This window comes from Chionomys nivalis, chromosome X (assembly GCF_950005125.1).
Source record: "Chionomys nivalis chromosome X, mChiNiv1.1, whole genome shotgun sequence".
Taxonomy (NCBI): domain Eukaryota; kingdom Metazoa; phylum Chordata; class Mammalia; order Rodentia; family Cricetidae; genus Chionomys; species Chionomys nivalis.
In genome coordinates, this window is record NC_080112.1 from 69205856 (window position 1) to 69226630 (window position 20775).

Here is a 20775-nt window from a genome sequence, read left to right on the forward strand (position 1 = left end):
TGTCCCTAGGAGACTGGACTCATCTCAACTCTCCTACCATCTCATAAAACTTAGGGGCTGAAAACTGACTTAAGAACTTTCAGAATTCAAGCATCAAAACCCCTTTCCCCATCTATGGCTTAGGTCATCGTTGCCCAATTTGGTAGACACTGTTTGGGCTTCCCATAGCAGCTATTCTTTCCCATCCCTGGGGTGATGGCGGTTTTGTTTTGGTTTGTGGAGACAGGGTTTCTCTGTGTAACAGTCCTGGCACTCATTTTGTAGGCCAGGATGACCCTGAAGTCACAGAGCTCTGCTTGCATCTGCCTCCCAAGTGTTAGGATTAAAGGCGTGTGTTACCACTGCCCAGCTGGTTTGTTTGTTTTTGAGACCACAGGAAAACTGATATTTACATTATAATTCATAACAGTAGCAAAATTAGTTATGAAGTAGCAACGGAAATGATTTTATGGTTGGGAGTCACCACAACACGAGGAACTGTGTGAAGGGTCAAAGGGAAGGTTGTGAACCACTGTTCTATGTAGTCCGGGCTGTCCTGGAGCTTGCTGTGTAGACTAGTTTGGCCTAGAACTCACAGAGATCCTCTTTGCCTTTGTCTCCTAAGTGTTGGGGGTCAAAGGCGTGCACTACCACACCTGGCTGGGTTATGGTTTTAATACTCTCTTCTAACTCGTATACTTAAAATAAAGCAGCTCCCAGGAGTAGTCAGCTCCTTTTACTCCATCTCCTAACTACTCAGTGACACAGAGTACCCTATCTATCTTCATTGATGACTAAAAGGCCAGGTTCACAAGCTTCATTAAATGAAATTTAACCTGGAATCCAGCTCAGTGGCACTCTACTGGGCCTTGAAGAATCTTATTTAGAACAATAACCACATCAGTAAAATTAAAATGACTACTTGTGAACCTCGTCCTAAAGCAGTGGTTCTCAAGCTTCCTAATGCTGCGACCTTTTAATACAGTTCCTCCTGTTATAGTGACCCCAGCCATAAAATTATTTTGTTACTTCATTACTACTTCATAAACTGTAATATTGCTACTGTTATGAACTATAATGAAAACGTCTGTTTTCCGATGGTCTTAGGTGACCCGTGAAAGGGTCGGTCAACCCCTCAAAGGGGTCGTGACCTACATGTTGACAAATGCTATTCTAGAGCAAGATCTTTACAAGAAGCTTCTATGGGCTTCCCCCAGCTCATCATACTAATCTCAAAAGTTCTTATGCAGGTAGCCATAGCTGTGGTGTTCGTGACTACAAGGCTATGTCACATCCAGGAGACAGAAGAAAGCTCTATCTATCCTCTGGCTCTGACATATTTCCACACCATCCCCCTTTTCTACGATGGGGAGGCAGAGAGAGGAAGCTCCCTGGGACTTCCTTGCCAAACAAGCCAGTCAAATAAAAGGATTCAGGTTCAGTGAGACACTGTCTCCAAAAGATAAGGTGGAAAGTGATTGAGGAAATAGTTGATTTGGACCTTCACACACACATGCACACCACACACACACACACATGCACACCACACACACACTTGTTAAACACAGCTTGGTGTAGTGGTGTACATCTGTGATCTCTGAGTTTCAGAGGATGAGGCGGGAAGATCCTGAGTCCAAGGCCAGTTTGGACTATGTAGCAAGAACCTGTCTCAGGGGAAAAAAAAAACTCAACACAAATTTATTAACCACGGAAAGAGTCTTGACTTTAACATTGTTTGGTAGACTCAGCTAATAGGTTTTGAGGAAATGTCCATGCTTTTCTTTCTCAGATGGCCACTGGGGGTCAGCAGAGCAACTTAGAGGATTTCTCAGGAAGACAAACTAATTCTACTTCCAGCTCTGTTCGAAAGGTACAGTGCCAATAACAGAACTGAGCCTCGAGCAATACCTTTAGTATAGCTGGGGTAGGATTCATGGGAAGAGCCAGTTTCTGCATGTCATCCATTTGAAAAACTGATTTAACTTGTTTATTTAAATAGGTAGATTTCTAGTCCTCCCACAAACCAAAGATTCACTCTCCAGAAGGAATTAGGAGATTCAGTTCAGTTCCCCAGGACTCTTGTATGTGCTTGCATGCCAAAGCCTGCAGGTGGAGGGCAACAGACAACTTTGGGAATCAGTTCTCTCCTTTCACCATGTGGGTCTTGGGGTCGAACTCAGATTGTCAACCCAGAGAGCCATCTTGATGACTCTGTGGGATTTTTAAGTCAAAATTTGGGCTTTCATTGCAGCAGCACCTTCTTCAGAGGGAATAAAAAAACTTTAAATTCTGAATGGTATTTTGATGTCAGTGGAGATTGCACAGATGTGATTTCTGTAGTATCTAATGGTCAGTCACTAAATATCTACGATGACAAAAAGTTATTTGGGGGTGGGGTCAGAAAAAGGAGGAAGTTGGCAGTTAGCTCTACTCAAACTACAAGTGGGAAATCACGAACCAGTTTCCTACTGCGGCTTGTGAGAAGCAGTGTATCCATGCTACTTCCTTGGTTTAAGTTCCAGATCAGAGAACATGGGAAAGGAGAATATATTAATACCAGCCCCTGTAGCAGACAGCCTAACACTCCTGGGGAAGGGGCAGTTTTAGCCTGCAGGGTCCTTGACCCTAGGCATCCCTTGGTTATTCTACAGCTAAGGTTCTTTAACTTCCCAAGTACTCTAGCCAGATACAGATAGTTGTAAAATAGATTTGATGAATGGGTCGTGGGGAGTGGGGGGAGGAGGAGGGAAAAGGGAGGCGGGGAGGAGGCAGAAATTTAAAAAAAAAAATAGGTTTGATGTTGCTGTTTCTTTCAATGTTTGGTTGTTGTAGGTTTTTTTTTTTTACTCAGTGGTATTTTATATTCATATAGTATCACTCAAGCCACATTTGTTTGGTACTGTGTTTTTACTTTAGGGGGATGAGGAAGAAGGGGCAAAACCAGTGTCTCTTCAGAGTCTCCCAAGTGTATGGGACTCCAAAGTATATGTACAAGGACTAGGTGGCATGGCTAGGCAAATCCGATGGAAGGTCCCCAGATTCTCTTTCTGATTTCTACAAATAAAATGCTAAGTGACCCATCTGTGGTACCTGATAAATGCCAGTTGCTTTCCAGCTGGCTTTCCACACAGGTTACAAACATCACCAGTTTTCTCCTTTTCCAGAATGAAACTCACCTAGGAAACTAGGGGAACTCCAAGGACAGTACAGTTGATATAGAACGCAGCTGGTAAGCTGCTCCCCATCCTCCCCACCCGCAAAGCCAGGAAGGCGCTGAGAGTAGAATTTCCCGACTGCATCTCAGAGGGCTAGCAGGCCTGCTCGGGCAGATTCCACATGGAGGGCTATGGGCTGCAAGCCTCTAGTGCACAGTCCTCTCTTTTTGGCGATGATAATCTGGGGCAAGAAAGAACACACCACATTATTTTCGGGCTGAGCTCCCAATTTCCCCATTCCCAACTTCCAGGGGTTGCTGTTCTCCATATTAAAAAGAGTTCTATGTACCTAGAGCCCTGCCATGTAAGGAAAAAAAAAGTTGTCTTACTGTAAGGAAAGAAGCGCACGCGCATGCTGATTTCTCGGGCTGTCTTCAGGATTTCAACAGCCTGGAAGGAACACAGCAGCTTGTACAAATGATGAGAGGTTACCCAGGACAGAAACATACCAAAGGAATGTAATATGCCACTTCAAACATCTAGGTCACCGAGAGCTGCTCTCTTCTGGTGCATTTCCCTTGAAGAGATGCTTTCTTACAGATAAAGCTAATCCCGTCCGGCCTGTCCTACCTGAGATGACTTCTTATACGACTATAGCCCATGTGCTATGCTTACTTTGCTGTGCTCAATATCCTGGAAATCCACATCATTCACAGCTAGAACTTGGTCCCCTTCTTGAAGTCCGGCTCGATGTGCATCAGAGTCTGGAATGACCTGTTAGTAAAGGGATAATACACGTAACTGAGATGGAGTAATTCCAGCAAACGGCAGGGGAAATTCAGGGTTGCTCAAGTGTGCCATTTTCTGTGGCACTACAGGGAGATAAGCCGGCTGCCAAATGAAATCTGCTTCTCAATTTGTTTCTGGCTTTATAGGTTTATTTTTTTTGGTTCCTTTTTTGAGACAGGGTTTTTCTGTGTAGTGCTAGAACTTGATCTGTACACCAGGCAACCTTGAACTCAGAGATTCACCTCCTCTGCCTCCCGAGTGCTGGGATCAAAGGCATGCAGTTGGCTTTATAGATTCTTTTTTTGTTGTTTGGTCCCAGCTGTTCTTAAACTCAGAGATCCACCTGCCTCTGCTTCCAGAGTGCTTGGATTAAAGGTGTGCACCACCACCACCTAGCCTACTTTATAGATTCTTATTGCCTACTCCTGACCTTCCCGCTCCTGCCTCTGGAGTCCTCAGATTACTGACCACACCTGACCCAAATGCAATTTTGAGAAGGAAAGGGTGAGTTCCTGTTATGCCCATTCTATGACTCCACCGGTCATCCATTCCCCAGCTATTGGGGCACCAGTGTATTTTAATAAATCCCCTTTGTTAAAAGGAAAGTAGCTAGCCATACAGCCTGCCACACACACATATTCATGCACAGACCTTGGAGATGAAGATGCCTAGCTGGGAGGCCTTTCCTCCTCGGATGTTAAATCCCAGCTGTAAGACAAGACCACAGACACAAGAATATGTAGGAACATCAGTGTACTCAGAAGAAAACGAGACACTACGGAAGCACCAGCTTTTCTGGCCACCTACTTCCCAATTCACATTCAAGCCCCAACCAAGTCCAACCTCTGGCATGGCCAAAATGTAGGCGAGATTAGCAGCCTCTATAAGTTTACCTGTGCACCAGGGGGCTTCTTCAGTGTGACGATTCGGGGCAGAAACTGTGTCAACTCATTGTTGTAGTCTGGGTGGTACACTCTCTGCAAGACACAGCAACCTCAGAAATCTTACTGCCAATCTTAATTACACCTACCTTCTTCTAGAACATCAATAAACCAGCTAACTTAGGGCTAGGAAGTGAGAAAGTCACAGACTCAGTTTATACGGAACAGATACCACAGTCTAAATGAGATGTTCAGCCTCAGGACCCGCTAGCAGCCCCAAAGATCCCTGTTTTATTGACAGAATGGAAACTATGATTCCTAGTTTTCGGCATTCACTGGTGTGAAAGGCCTTGGAAAGATGATACAAGAAGCCTCCTATGGATCCCCGTTTGGAATCCACCCCTTCATTCACTCCATTCAGCTGCACGATCTTGCTACGTTATCCTTCATAGATCTCATACTTGGAGGTAGCTATCCCTTATTCAGGGACGAGGATGGCTCCCACCTCATGAGGAGGAATCCATGCTGGGGGATTCTCATAGGCAGGCAGGAAAACCACTGGGTAATCATCATAAGGGATCCGGGTATCCATTTCAGGCAAAGCCCTGAAAAGGAGAAATCAAAGCACACAAAATGATTTTCAAAGGGCTAAGCTCTCTGTTTTAGAAAGCGTTCCACTCTAAGGCCATCCATATATGGGCCTAGCAACATGGACGTGTTGAGATTGGAGGGGGACAAGGGGGCAAAAAAAAAACTTATCAATTTTTCTAAATATCTAAATGCCTAGCACCTTGTTAAGCACTCTAATGGCATGTTCTCATTTCTCACAATTCTAGAAATATAGGTGTCACCGCCTTCAACCCAGAGAAGGGGAAATTAGAACGCAGCTACAAAGATCTACTTTAAAACAGCAAGGGAGTGCCAACTCTCTCCCATAGGGCTTGGGGCCAGGCGCCGCCCCACCTTCTCTAGAGGTGCTTAGTAAACGCGCCCGTCCACAGATGGACTCCGTCGGCACCGGCTCCTTTCCAGATCCAGGTCCTGCCTCCCGCCTGAAGCCCGCGCTCACGACCACTTAACGCAGCACCACCTCACCGGCAAACAGGCCTCCCTCCGCGGCGCCCTGGAATTCGGCCCAGGAACCGGAAGCGGATGCTGGCTACCAGCGAGCGTGGGCGGAGCTCGCTTGCAGCGAGCTGGTTCCCAAGCCCTCGCCGGCGTCACGTTGTGCGTGCTCACGCGCAGGCTCCCGGCCCGGCTGTCTGCGCTGCGATTGGCTGGCGCCTCCGGGCTCAATTTGAAACTTGGCGGTTACAGCTCCAGTTGGAACAGGGCGCCAGAAAAGATCCGGGAAAGGGACGTTTAGTTCGGTGAGTTATGGGGCCGCGGTAGCTCAGACGCGGCCCTTTCTAGAACGTTAGGGGTTTGGCGAGGTCGCTGGCTCCGCTGGAGGGTTTTTTTTCCTTTTTATTTCAGACACCGCAGTGCTGAGACTGACCGACCTTTAGGCTGTGGCCGAGTGTGAGTGACTGGAGGGCTGTGATCTCGCTGGGAGGGAGGCTGCCCCGCCGAGTTCCCAGGGCCCCTACGGCCTCAGGGCCTTCCCTCTCCCGCCAGCTTCCGGTGCCCCCTCGGAGAGCCGCCTTCACTCCGCGTGGACGCCTGCTGAGCTGCTACCATGAAAGAAGAAGTGAAGGGAATTCCTGTGAGGGTGGCACTGCGTTGTCGCCCCCTGGTCTCCAAAGAGATCAGTGAGGGCTGCCAGACGTGCCTGTCCTTTGTACCCGGAGAGCCTCAGGTGGGTAAGAGTTTAGCTCGCCCCAGCTGGAGCTGAAAGGCAGCTGGGGGCGTGGTCTGGGTTTTAGTTCTCCCCACCCCCAATGCCTATCTTTTGCCTTTTGCAGGTGGTGGTTGGTAATGATAAATCGTTTACCTACGATTTTGTGTTTGACCCCTCTACTGAGCAGGAAGAGGTCTTTAATACAGCCGTAGCTCCACTCATAAAAGGCATATTTAAAGGTGAGGCTGTTTAATTCACTGTTTTTTGAGCATGTATTATGTGTGGATATATAGGCACTACAGATAGGAATGGCTGAAGCAGACTCCTTCCTTAAAAAAAAAGCCCACAGCCTAGTAAAATTTGTGAAAACCTTTCAGTCTTTTTACCTTTGAAGCTAGTTTTAGACTATGCTGTTTATCTTTGACCTAGGCATGTTTTTTTGTTGTGGGATCACTAGAGGGCCAGCTCAGCCCTCGGAGTATGGTGGTGCATGCCTTTAATCTCAGTGCTTGAGAAGCAAAGGCAAGCAGATTTCTGAGTTCCAGCCTATCTGGGCTACACACACACACCAAAAAACAAACTCTGTCTCACAGACACACACACAAAAAAACAAAATATAGATTTGTTGGTGCTAATGGTATGCCAACCTGCTGGTGTGAAAAGCCTCAGTATTCAGATAATCTAGCCTCTGGGCTCTAAAAGGAGTTCAAAGTCCAGAAAGGTCAGAGAACAGGTAGATGACTACATAAGTGAGTTTGAATACATAGAAAAAAAACCTAAAGTTTTGCACCTATTTAAAATGGTTTTCGTGATTTTCTTTTTCTTTTCTCTCCCCCCCACCCAGAGTTTGTTATAGCCCAATCTGGTTTATAATATAGCCAGAAATGGATGTGATGGTGCATGCATTTAATCCTAGCACTCAGGGGTAGGCAGAGGAAAGTGGATCTCTGTAAATATCAAGGCCAGCCCGTTTGGTCTACACATATTGGGTTCAGGACCAGCCAGGGCTACATAGCGAGACCCCGTTTAATGTGTAGCATTGTGGGAACACACACAGTGACGCCTACTATAGACGTTTTGCTGCTTTCCTACGAAATACTATGACAAGTCAAAGGCTGCCACTAGCTCCTTTTTGGGGAGTTTAGGTGAAGGTCCAAGCATAGGGAACTTTTGAGGTAGGTATTGAATGATGAGTAGAATTTTTTAGATAGTTTTTTTTAAGCCCCTGAATATCATGGCCAGTTAATAATCTTTCTTACAGAAGCAAAAGTTTATTAGCAGGATTCCAAAGAGAATAGAACCTGAGAGATGTCTAATTGTTTTAGTACAGTGGTTATTCAATTTTTTAATTAGTTGAGAATTTCATGCAAGCATATCAGTTTTATCAGTTCTTCTCCCATCTCCCTCCAGTCCTTCCCCTATTTCCAGCACATATACTCTCTCCTCTTTTTTTGGAACACAGAGACTGTTTAGTGCTGCCAGTATGTAGACGCTTCTTATAGAGCATGGGTAGCTTCTGCAGGTCACATCCCTGAAGAAAAGTGATTGTTCCTCCTCCCTTGAGCTCCCATCAGTTGCTGGTAGTTCTTCAGCTAGGTGCAGGACTTCATGAGTATCCATGCTGGGACTTTGTGCAGACCTCACCAGCTGTTCATTTAAAAATTAGAACTGTATCATATTAGTCTTTTCAGTTATAAAATACATTGCATCTCGGCTGCCTAGACCCAAATAATTATACAGAAACTGTATTAATTGCAACACCATTCGGCCTATTACCTCAGGCTTCTTATTTATCTAACTCTTATACCTTAAGTTAACCCATTTGTATTTCATATTTTACCACGAGGCTCTTAGTTTGTTACCCCTTGCTTCTTGGGTAGCTACATGGTGTCTGCCTGACTCCACCTTCTTTCCTCCTCTTTATCTGCTTGGATTTCCTGCCTTACTATAGCAATTAGATGAACTTACAGTGTCTTGTTTGTGGCACGGTCTCATTTATCCCAGGCTGACCTTTAGATAGTTATGTAGCAGAAACTGACCCTTAACTCCTGATCCTTCTGTCTTTACCCCTAAAATGTTGGGGTTATATACACGCACCACTACAGCACACCTCCAATGTCTGTTTAAAGTTTTTCTTTGACAGAGAAGTCATACTGTCATTAAGTAGCCCACTCAATGGCTGCTTTCTTTTGGACAACTCAGTTTTTTTACAGTTACTTTGTGTGAGTGTGTGTCACAGTGTGGGAGAGGGGAGTCAGAGGACAGCTTACAGGAAATGGTCCTTTCCTACCATGTGTTCCCCCAGATATTTAAATCCATCTGTTGAACTTATCAGCTTTTACACAACTTTATTTGTGCAACAAAGATCTCAATACTGAAAAGAAATTTACCTCCCATTAGTTTCTACCCAGTGATCTTAGTTCATCATTCTAGATACGCTCAAGCCTTCTAAGCAACAGCTAGTCAAATGTATTTTCATCCTTTAAATATGATACCATGGGAACTGGACTCATGGCTCAGTGGTTAGGAATGCAATTACTAGCTGGGCAGTGGTGGCACACACCTTTAATCCCAGCACTCTGGAGGCAGAGGTAAGCAGATATCTGTAAGTTCGAGGCCAGCCTGGTCTACAAGAGCTAGTTCCAGGACAGGTTCCAAAGCTACAGAGAAACCTTGTCTTGAAAAACCAAAAAGAAAAAAAAGGATGCAATTACTGCTCTTGTAGACAGCCCAGGTTTGGTTCCCCACACTCACATCAAGCAGCTCACAACTACCCAGAACTCCAGTTACAGGGTATCTGGTGCACTCTGGCCTCCACAGGCACCTGGTGCACATAAACTCATGCAGGTACAAATAGAGTTAAAAAAATTTAATCTTAGCACTCAGGAAGGCTTAGACAGGCAGATCTCTGAGTTCAAGGCCAACCTGGTCTACAGAGGGAGTTCCAGAACAGCCAGGGCTACACGGGGAAACCCTGTCTCGAGAAACCAAAAGGAAAAAAAGCAAAACTTAAATGATATGGTGTCTCAGGGTATATTAAATATCGAAGTATATGCACATGTGTATACAGATGTCCTTGCTCATGCATGTCTTATTGCATGTAGAGGTTAACAGGTGTTTTCTCTATTGCTCTCCATCTTGTTTTTTGAGACAGGGTCTCTCTCCAAACCATTTCAGCTAGAATGAATGGCCAGCAGGTCCCCAGGATCCACCTGTGTCTGCCCTCCTAGTGCTGGCTTTACACAGCTATATGCTAACATGCCCAGTTTTTATGTAGCTTGCTAGAGATCTCAACTCAGGTTCTCAGGCTGCACAGCAAGCAATTTGCCCACTGGGACATCTCCCCAGACCCAGCCTTTATTCATTTATTTACTTTTTTAAAATATTTATTTAATGTGAATTGTATGTGCTAATGTGTCACAATGAACATGTGAAGGTCATAGAACAACTTGCAGGAGTTAGTTCTTTTACTATTTGGGTTCTAGGGCCCAAATGCCAGTTGTCAGGCTCAGGAGTAAATGTTGTTAATCACCAGACCATCTTGTCAACCTGTTTTGTTTTTTTTTTTCTTTGAGACAAGGTCTCCTGCAGTGCAGGCTTTCCTGGAACTCACTAAATAAGCAGGAATGACCTTGAACTTTTGGGTCTCCCTGTGACCTAAGTGTCAGGATTCCAGATGTGTACCTCCATCCCTGGTTTGCTTTATTCTGTGCTAGGAAGCGAACCCAGGGCTTAAAGAAGCTATCTTTTTTTCTGGAATCAATTGTGATAAGTTGTTAATCTATTGCTGCCATCTAATCCCTAGAGCTATTCAAATTTTGTCAGTTGTTTCAGCAGTACCCTTTAATAGCAAAAGGATTTAGTTCAAAAATCATGTTCTTTAGTCCTCAGGTATAAAGTAGTTCTTGAATCTTTGTTTACTTTCATTGTCTTGATACTTAAGATTACAGAGCACTTGTATGTCCATTTGCTTTTATCTGACATGATAAAATTTGAGCTGTATGATTTTTAGCAATAAACACCACAGGTGTGCTTCTGCATTCCCATTGATTCCTGTTAGGCAGTACATGGTTTTTATTTGCCCTATTTTTGCTGGTGTTCATTTTGATATTCTGGCCAAGGTATTAATCTGCCAAATTTTCCCACTGTAAGGTTAATTTTTTCTTGCTTTTTTGCATATTTGGAAAACCATTATGTTTCTAATTCTCTTCAAATTATTTTTCTCTTTTACATGATTTTGTTTAGTTCTCATCTAATTAACTCTTTCTTCCCTCCACTCTCTTCCTCATCCTATTTATTTTTCAATAAATTATTCCCCCTTCCTTTTCTCTTTAAGTGCATGGCCCCTTTTTGTTATCGTTTTCTCTCTCTCTCTCTCTCTCTCTCTCTCTCTCTCTCTCTCTCTCGCTCTCTCTCTCTCTCTTTCTCTCTCTCTCTCCAATGCATAATATGTAAATAGAACCTGCTGAGTCTATAGTGTTGCTTTATATATGATTTCAGGACTAACCACTTGGTATGGATAACCAATTAAGGGGATCATCCCTGGGAAAGACTTATTCATCTCTCAGCAGTCGTTAATTGACTGTAGTTCTCTGTGTAGGAGTGGGGCCCTATGAGTTTTCTCCCTTCCGTGTTAGCATGTCTGTTGGTATTGTCCTTCTTTGGGTCTTGTTTAGGCACCTATATTGTTGACGTCTTGTAGGAGAAGCCTTTCTGCCTTTCCTAGGTGACACAATCTCACAGCAGAGTTACTGCTCCTCTGGCTTTTAGAATCTTTCTTCACCCTTGTCTGCCATGTTCCCTGGCCTTAAGTGGAGGATTTGTGTTGTGTATGTACCCACTGGGGCTGAGCACCCCATGATGATGTGTCTCTGTATTTTGACCAGTTATAGTTTCTTGTAATGATCTCTATCTTTTGCAAAGAGAAGCTTCTCCAAAGTGTGAGGGCCTCTCTTATCTGTGGGTAGAAGGATAAGTATTTAGAATGCAATTTGAAATTATACTTGTTTAGTAAAGTAGCTTTAGTAGGTTCTATAAGATCCATGCCTCACTAGCCCTGGGTAGTTGGCTAGGTTTCAAGTATCAGGCATGATTTCCTTCCTGTTCAGGGGGCCTTAGCACCAAGATATGAGTGTCACTTATTGAACCTTTAGGGATATCAGGTTAATGCTGGCCGTTGTGGTTCATAAGCTTCACAGCTAGGTAGGACTATTGGTTATTTCACTTGCTCGGCAGTTTGCATAGCACCTTCCTTTGCTATGAAAGCTAGTTCCCGGGGAGGAGGCTTTCAGGTCAGATCCATTGTAGATCCTCCAAGTCCAGTGTCCAAAGTTCATGGTGTCTTCAGCAATAGGGATCTAACCTTCAGCCTCTGGAATGTAATAGCAGTAGCCTGTATTGTACTGGGAGTTTCTTGTTTCCTCTGATCAACAACTTGAAAGGAGGTTTCTCATGTCTAGCACTACTAGGGTTTTGTTAGATAATCTATGACTCTTGAAGGGGAGCATTGCCAATCCAAATGGTATAAGTTCATTTAAACTATATATGCATATACATACACTTATATGTACTATTTGTAATTAATAAAAATAGTATAATTTCTTATGGCATTTCAAACATCCTTAGTGTTATTTGTCCCTCTATCCTCCCTCTCCCGTATTGTCCTCTCTGGCTCCTTTGCAATTAAAGCCCCACCCTTATTTTCCTCTTTCCCCCTTCCTATCACATATATCCTGCTATTTGTTTTGAGACAGAGTCTCATCGAGTGCATGCTGGCTTTGAATTCTTTCTGTAATGCAGTAGAGACTAGCTATTAGCTCCTAATTTTACATACCAGCCTCAGTTCCCCTACTGTCCCTTTCTCCCCCCACCTCTCCCCATCCTATCCCCCATTCACTCCTTGGAGTGGGTAAGGCCTCTCTTGGGCAATCAACAAAGTCAGGCATACCAAGTTGAGGCAGGATCAAGCCCCCCGCCCCCGTATCAAAGCTGAGCAAGGTATCCCTTCATAGGGAATGGGCTCCAAAAAGCCGGTTCATGCACCCAGGATACATCCTGATCCCACTGCCAGTCCTCCCAACAGATCAAGCCACATAAGAGCTCCTAATTCTTTTGCCTCATTCTCCTATATGTCAGGCTTACGGGCCTGAGTCACCATGCCCAGCTACCACCCCTGTTTTCTTTGGTCATTTCTAAAACAATATTTTTTTAGACTCTTCACTATCTGGTCATTTTCCACAAATGCACTTCCGTAGTTTAGTAAAAGTACAGTAGTTGTACTTTTTATTTATCTATTTTTTATTATTTTAAATTGTGTGTGTGTGTGTGTGTGTGTGTGTGTCTTCTACCTGCCTGCCTGCCTGCCTGCCTGCCTTTCTCTTGGTGTGTGAGTTTGTGCACATGAGTCCAGGTGTCCGTAGAGGCCAGAAGTGTCAGATTCCTCTGGCATTGGTTGTGAGCCACCTGAAATGAGTGCTTGGGAGTTGAACTCAGGTCATCTGGAAGAAAGGTGCATTCTCTTAACCACAGAGCCATTCCTTCAGCCCCGTCTTTTGTATTCTTACCCTGAAAAGTATGAGGATTAAACTGTATTATTTGAAGACAATGGCAAGTATAAAGTGATTCAGATTATGTAGCACAAATAATAAAAACCCAGAGACAGATATTGGGGTTCAACTTGAAGATCAGAAAAGCAAAGCAGCCAAGCCACTAGAGAGCTCTTACCTCTATAAAATCTTCAGATTGAAGGAGAGTGAGTTCTTGTCTCATCCAGCCTTATATTCCTCTCTAGTGCTGGGATTAAAGGTGTGTGCCACCACCTCCTGGCCTCTATGGCTAACTAGTGTGGCTGCTGGGATTAAGGTGTGTGCAACTACTGTCTGACCTATATGGCTGACTAGTATGACTGTTTTGCATTCGATCTATAGGGAAGCTTTATTTATTAAAATATAAATGAATATATGAACACAGATATACATGTGTTTGTTTAACACCTTAATGGCAAGAACAAATCTTGTCTTTTTATGTTCAGCTCAATAGTATCCCCTTATACTCTGAACTCCTGGTACCAGAGTCCTGAGTGTTTTTGACACAGTACTAAAACTTGGTTTCCCAAGATGTTGTTGCTTATCTGCATTTGTGGTATTGTAGAAAGTTATAGAATGTTATATCCTGCCCGACTGTCATCAGATTATAGCAGCAATATATTAGAAACTTCTGGTTACCGGTTAAGAGCTTAGGGTAGAAAGATTTCTCTTCTCCATTCCCTCCCCTTCCTTCCTCTCCTCTCCTCTTCTGACAGGGTCTAGCTTGCCTGGAATTTGTTGTGTAGACCAGGCTGTCTTAAAATCCACAGAAATCTGCCTGCTTTGCCTTTCAAGTGCTGAGATTCAAGGTGTTGAATTACCACACCAGAACTTTTTTTTTTTTTTTTTTTTTGGTTTTTCGAGACAGGGTTTCTCTGTGGTTTTGGAGCCTGTCCTGGAACTAGCTCTTGTAGACCAGGCTGGTCTCGAACTCACAGAGATCCGCCTGCCTCTGCCTCCCGAGTGCTGGGATTAAAGGCGTGCGCCACCACCGCCCGGCCAGAACATTTTTTTTAAACTTCAGAGTTATCACTTAAATTGGCCTACTTTTTTTTCAAAATATAAAGATTTTTTTCATTTTCTATTTTTATGTTTTAAAAAGTTGTGGGGTTTGTGGGTTTGTTTGCTTTATGTATGGACGTTTTTTGCCTGGATGTATGTTTGTATACCACATAACTTGCAGTGCCTGGAGAGGCCAGAAGAGGGCATTGGATTTCCCGAGACTGGAGTTTCTGATAGTTGTAAACCACCATGTGTGTGCTGGCAATCAAACCCAGGTCCTCTAGAAAGAAGAGCAGCCAGTACTTAAAACTGCTGAGCCAACTCAACTCTCCAGCCCCAAGATTTTTCTTTTTAGGCTCCAAAATTATCTGGGTAAAAAGTAAATGACATCTTTGACAAAAATATAATGGTTGTTTTAACAGAGTTGCCTTTAGACTGTGTCTAATCCTCTCATAAGGGATGACTTTTTGAGGTATTTATTAGATGTTGAAGTAAATTTGAATTTATAGTTTCTTTAGCTATTATACTAAATTATTATACTAAATTAGTGAGTTATAATAATTTAATGTATGAATAACTCATAGATTATCTAATTGTTTTTTTTTAAATATATTGCTGTAGTTATAGCTGGAATTATCTGCTTCCAGTTTCAGTCAAAACTCAAAATTTATGGTATAAAGGGAAATGTACAAGTAGTATTCCGTATTCTCTGGCAAGGCAGAAAATAAAAATAGATGTAGAAAATAATACTTGAACTAAGCTCAAACAGGTATATATCTTATCTGTCTGCAAACGATGCAGATTATATAGGCAATAGGAAATACAGACACTATTCCATGATGCGTCCCATTTAGTAATTTAAAAGTTGTTTACCATCCTATTAGTCACAGATAATCATCACAATGTAAATTTATAGCCTTTTGATCTTTTCCTATATTTTTATTTACACTTAAATTACTTTTAACCTGCTATTTAAACCTCTTTTTTTCAGTTCATTATATCATGGACTTTTTAAAAAAACATTTCTAAAACATTGTTTTAGAGACAAGAGTATTCCTGTGTAACTCAATCTGGTCCTAATTTTTTTTCTTTTTTTGAAACAAGGTCTCTTTGTTTTATACTGGCTGGCCTACAATTCACTATCACTGTGTAGATCTGGATAGCCTCAAACTCAGAGATCCTCCTGCCTCTGTCTCCAGCATACTGGGATTAAAAATGTGTTCTATCATACCCAGCTTGGCCATGAACTCTCCAAAGTGCTGGCATTAACAGAAAAGCTCTACCAGGCCTGGCTCATGAGCATCTATGAATGGATTATTCCTTATTAATAGTCTATAAAAGCAAAGGATAAATATGACATTTAATCATACTTAAATGCTATTTCTGCATGGATCCTGACAATATGGTCTGTGTATGTTCAGATAGTTCAGAGAGATTTCATCAGTTGTAAAAAAAAAAAAAGTTACTGCTTTTCAAATTCTCTCCCTATCCCATCTCTTTCTTTTTTTTAAAGATTTATTTCTTTTTATTTTATGTGTATGGCTATTTTGACTTCTTGTATGTCTATGTACCACATGTTTGGCTGCTGTTCACAGAAGCCAGGTGAAGGCATTAGGTTCCCTGGAACTGGAGTTGCAGACAGTTATAGCTACCATGTGGGTGCTGGTAATCAAACCGGGGTCCTCTGGAAGAGCAGCTACTCTCTTAACCACTGATCCATCTCTCCAGCCCCAGTCCCAACTCTTAATCCTGCACAGCCACCTGAATTCTGGGATACAAGAATGTGCTTTCATATACAGCTGCTGAGACTTCTATTTACTTTTTACCTTTCATAATTTAGAATTGTTCGAAATAGGGAGTATAAATCCTCAAGAATAAATCTTTGAAAGGCTTTTACCATGACTTGACTACCTTTATTATTTTAGTCACGTCTGTGGTTTTTTTAAAAGGTTTATTTATTTATTATGTATACAGTGTTCTGCCTGCATACCTACACACCAGAAGAAGGCACCAGATCTCATTATGAATGGTTGTGAGACACCCTATGGTGGCTGGGAATTGAACTCAGGGCCTTTGAGTACTCTTAACCTCTGATCCATCTCTTCAGCCCCCACATCTGTATTTGACTTCCTAGCTTTTAAGGACTTTCAAAAGGTGGTACAGTTTGAGACCAGTAATTTTCTTTACTTTTCTTGAGTAATATAAAATTATAACCCACAGAACTCTTCTTTGTAGCTGCTATTAAAGGATTCTGTCTTAAGAAAGCAACTGCTATCCATATGGCTTCTATTTTCCCAGGATACAATGCAACTGTCCTGGCCTATGGGCAGACTGGTTCTGGAAAAACCTATTCAATGGGAGGTGCATACACTGCAGAGCAAGAACATGAATCAACTATCGGGGTCATTCCCAGGGTAATACAGCTTCTCTTCCAAGAAATTAATAAAAAGAGTGACTTTGAATTTACTCTGAAAGTGTCTTACTTGGAGGTAAGTGATTTATCTTGTTATTCTGAATTCAAGATTATCTTTGAGTAGAAAAATACATTGAAATGAGATTTTTCCTGGCATGTCTCAAATTAGTAAATTGAATTTTTAGTAAATTGCATTTTAATAAATTGATAGCAAAAACTTACTTTCTCAGTTGGATCTGGATCCAACCCAGTTCTTTTCTTAATTAGAATTAATCTGTTTAATCTGATTGTTATAAGAGTTGGCACTGCCATACAAAAATATATAGAAATTCTTTAATTTTAGTTTGGCTTATATCACTGATTCCCTGTGGAGTATGCAGAAAAGTGCTCCATTTCACTTTACTGCTGAGGCTTGAGTTATAATGCTGCTGCTTCATGAAGAATGTTAGTAAAAATCAGGCAAAATATTATGCCATGTAAGTGGTAATAAAATATATATTTACTCAATAGATACTTTTTGAGCATCTACTATGTGCCAGACCCTGATCTGGGTACTCAGATAGATAATGTACATGAGAGATTCAGTGGACTAACAAGATTTTAAAGACCCTGTCCTTAAAGGAGCCTGAATTGTAGTGTATATCAGTATAAAATTGATTGGCCAATTGTATCTAACCTCATGATACCCAAAGGCATAAGGCATATTTAGAGAATTTGGCTTCTGAGAAGCTAGTTTATTGGTTCTACTGCAGTGATGCAGTGATAGCTTTGAGGAATAAGAATTAAACTTGCAAAATTTATGCATGTTAATTGTAAATTGTATGTAAATAGTTCATCCTGATGTCGAGTTGTTATATATTAACAGAGCATAAGAGATAAAATTAGGAGGTTAAAGATGATTACAGTCACCCCTTATTTTCTAAAGATTTGTTTTATTCTTAATTGTATGTGTGTGTGTATGTGGGTCTGTGCACATGTGAGTGCAGGTTCCCGACAAGGCTAGAGACAAAGGATACCCCAGAACTGGAATTAGAGGCAGTTGTGAGCTGCTTAACGTGGGTGCTAGGGACTAAACGTGGGTCCTCTACAAGAGCAGTACACTGAGCCATTTCTTCAACCCCATCTAGCTTTGCCTTCTTGAGTTTTGATTGATTCAGCCTTGGTCAAGGTAATTGAATATAGAAGTGATTTGAGAAACTAGCGTGTTAAAAATGACATCAGCAATAACAGTAAATAAGTGTAGAGCTCATCATGTATGAAACATTCTCTTTTATACTTAAGTTTTACTGTTTTATTGAAGCATTAGTTTCAGCTCTTCCCTTGTTCCCAACTTCCACCCTTCCTCATCATAAGCAACCATTGTTCACATTTTAACTGGTAAAGTGATGCTGTTGTGGTAGCAGTAAGGAACTGAATTTGGGGGCTGGAGAGATGTCTCAGTGGTTAAAAACTCATGCTGTTTTGGAGAGTACCCTGGGTTCAATTCCTCCAGCTCTAGGGGATCAGATGCTCCTGGCCTCCACAGGCTCATGCCCACATACATACAGACATGCACATAATTAAAATACAAATCAATCTTTTTTTGTAATGGAACTGAATTTGAACACCCATATAACTAACTTTTCCTGTGCCTGTTATTTCCAAGAGACTTTATCTTAAAAGCAGTATTAATTTTGTTATATGAATTTAATATGAAGTTAATACATATAAAGCCCTTTTTCTTCTCCCCTTTATCTTTTCCTCTGCCCTAATCCCTTCCTTCTTTTTCCCCCTCCCCTCTTCCATCTCCTCCTCTTCTCCCTTTCCTTTTCTCCTACTTTCCTTTTCCCCTCTTCTGTTTTCCTCCCCTCCAGTCTTCTCCTATCTTCACCCCTCCTGTCTCTATTCTTTCCTCCACTCCTCTCTTTCTCCTCTACTTTGCTTTTCCTTTGTATCTGTTGTTTGCAGTGTTAGGGCCTTGTGCATGGTAGGCAAGGGAAGAGCTCTACTACAGACCTATACCCACAGCCATTAAAGGCTTTAAAATTAATTTCTTCCTTCCTTCCTTCCTTCCTTCCTTCCTTCCTTCCTTCCTTCCTTCCTTCCTTCCTTCCTTCCTTCCTTCCTTCCTTTCTTTCTATTTATCATGTGTAAAAACATATATTTCTTTTATATATTCTTAAAAATTACTTATGATTGTGAAACCCACAGAGATGGCCACTGTTAACATATTTTACCACTTTCTTTCAACAATGTCAGATTTACAATGAAGAAATTTTGGACCTTTTATGTCCATCTCGTGAGAAAACTCAAATAAATATCCGGGAGGATCCAAAAGAAGGCATAAAGGTGTGTTTTTCTTTTTTCCTTTTTGTGATGTTATTACAAATGTTGGTAAGTAATAAAGGTCACATCCCTTTTTTGCCACTGGTTTTTTAGTGATTGCCAACATCTTAGTCTTTCAGGTTTTGTTTGGCCCTAATTCATTTATATAAGCTAGAATTGCTAGAGGAATGCTCTTGTGAGAAGAAATTAAAGGAAGATTTGTATCCAGCGTCATCGCTTTCTTCTTGAAGGATGCAGAAGCAATTAAACATTGTTTATAGCATTCTGAGACTAAGCCCTTTTGTATGGTAGCCACTTGCTACAAGAAGGTATTTAACTTGTAATTAATTAAAATTGAACAATCTGTTCCTTAGGTACACTAACCACATATCCAGGGGTCACTTTTCTGTGCTGCTTCTGACTACTTTGTTGTTGAGCACAGATATGTAACATAGCCATGATCATAGAAAATTCTACTGGACATCACCACCAGACACTATACTGGGCTCTGGAATGGTTTTAAAAAGTAGAAAATGAAATACAGCAATTTAGAGTATATAGCCCCATAAGGAAATGATCACTTATCTGAGAACTTTGATCACATGATCTAGGTGCAGTACTTGAGTATTCAGAACTAGAAGAATCAGCGGCGTAGAACAGGCTTGGGGAAATGTGGGAAATTGTAGCTTATCTATCTTTTTTCTTTCTTGCTCGTCACAAAGAACAGAGAGTGACTATTTAAGGTGTAGCAAAGACTAGGTGCCAGTCCTTCTGAGTCTTTTTTCCTGTTATCCAGGTATTAAAGCCACACTTGAAATATACCAGGCTTGGTACGTTTGAAATATACAGGAAGATAATTTGGATAACAAAGATAAGAAATCTGGGCAAAATATATCACCAGGAAGAATGTGGGTGCTGAACTACCTCTTGACTATGTCTTAAGATCTTTTATGTGCCCCACATGAAGACAGGGCCGACATTGTGTGATTCAAAAAAAGGGGGGTTCCTGGCACAAATTGGTGTAAGAATAAGGTTTTACACATTTTCCAGATAGCATTTAAGAAACAATCAAACAGGAGGTCTGTTGAGATAGCCCAACAGGTAAAAATGCTTCCCACCAAGCCTGGTAACTGTTTGAGCCCTGGGGCCCACAAGGTGGAAGTAGAGAACTGACTCCTACCAGTTGTCTTCTGACCTCTGCACATGTGCTTTGGCAGCAGATGTATTGCTGTGGCAGCTGTATCTGTACACATACACTTACACAATAACTTGCATAAAAAGACTTTATAGTAAGGAGTAACTATAGCAGGAAAGTAAAATAAGCCTAGACCGGCCTGTCTAGGATAGGAAACTTGGGCTGGGAAGTGAAAAGAACTGTGTTAGGAAAAGATTATGAAGCCAGCCTAGACAGCTTAGTTTTTCCCTAGCCCCCATTCACTAACAGTACGTAATTATGTAAAGCTTCTGAAGGAAACACTCCCCTGGCTACTTATACTAGGCTTTTAGTCTTATGTGTGTATCTCTCCAACTTTGTTGCTTCCGGAACTTCAGAGAGAATTTCAAAGTGTCTTTGTATCCACCTCATCTAGAATAAGGGTTAGTAGTATGCTGACATTTTAGGAAGGCTGACTGGAAATGAAAATAAACCTAATGGGAGAAAGACTAGGGTGATGAAGATGCAATTGGGGAAATTATTGCCTTGTGTTTTGCACATGAGGTAATATTGGTGTGGATGTGGTTTTAAAAAGAAGTAGCTGATTCCCAATAATACCTGAGTTGGTGATACATGGGATATGAAGGAGTAAGAGGAACTGACAGTGACTTGAAGTTTTGAGACTATGAGGGTGGAGCTGTTAATAGAAATGAGACATAGTAAGGAGAATTGGTA

The 20775-nt window shown here is 41.9% G+C and overlaps 2 protein-coding genes across 4 annotated transcripts in view; one reads left to right on the forward strand and one right to left on the reverse strand.

Moving 5' to 3' along the window:
* Positions 1 to 1693: 1693 nt before the first annotated feature.
* On the reverse strand, positions 1694 to 6011 carry Pdzd11 (PDZ domain containing 11). 2 transcript variants are annotated; one of them, XM_057760009.1, is made up of 7 exons: positions 5900 to 6011; positions 5310 to 5409; positions 4817 to 4900; positions 4575 to 4631; positions 3810 to 3908; positions 3524 to 3584; positions 1694 to 3375 (listed from the first exon to the last, which is right to left on the reverse strand). In XM_057760009.1, exons 2-7 carry the CDS (start codon positions 5394 to 5396, stop codon positions 3341 to 3343), a joined length of 423 nt encoding a protein of 140 aa, XP_057615992.1. In that variant the 5' UTR covers positions 5397 to 5409; positions 5900 to 6011; the 3' UTR covers positions 1694 to 3340. The 2 variants fall into 2 exon arrangements, with proteins under 2 accessions (XP_057615992.1, XP_057615990.1); XM_057760007.1 differs by having other exon boundaries at positions 1695 to 3375; positions 5768 to 5950.
* An 85-nt stretch (positions 6012 to 6096) lies between these two features.
* The window catches only part of Kif4a (kinesin family member 4A), a 104860-nt gene continuing 90181 nt past the window's right edge, over positions 6097 to 20775 (forward strand). The window contains exons 1-5 of one of the 2 annotated variants that reach the window (XM_057760005.1): positions 6097 to 6174; positions 6281 to 6602; positions 6709 to 6823; positions 16469 to 16659; positions 18822 to 18911. In XM_057760005.1, coding sequence (XP_057615988.1) covers positions 6483 to 6602; positions 6709 to 6823; positions 16469 to 16659; positions 18822 to 18911 — 516 coding nt within the window. In that variant the 5' untranslated portion in view covers positions 6097 to 6174; positions 6281 to 6482. The remainder of the gene's footprint in view (positions 6175 to 6280; positions 6603 to 6708; positions 6824 to 16468; positions 16660 to 18821; positions 18912 to 20775) is intronic. The other variant, XM_057760006.1, reaches the window with a different exon arrangement.

Bases quoted from the DNA above. Each gene is read 5' to 3' on its own strand.
- Pdzd11 (XM_057760009.1), bottom strand. From the start codon at position 5,396: ATGGATACCCGGATCCCTTATGATGATTACCCAGTGGTTTTCCTGCCT. The intron at 4,901-5,309 runs GTGGGAGCCATC...TGTGTCTTGCAG, and splicing joins CATGGATTCCTCCTCATGAG to AGAGTGTACCACCCAGACTA. The intron at 4,632-4,816 runs GTAAACTTATAG...CTTGTCTTACAG, and splicing joins AGAAGCCCCCTGGTGCACAG to CTGGGATTTAACATCCGAGG.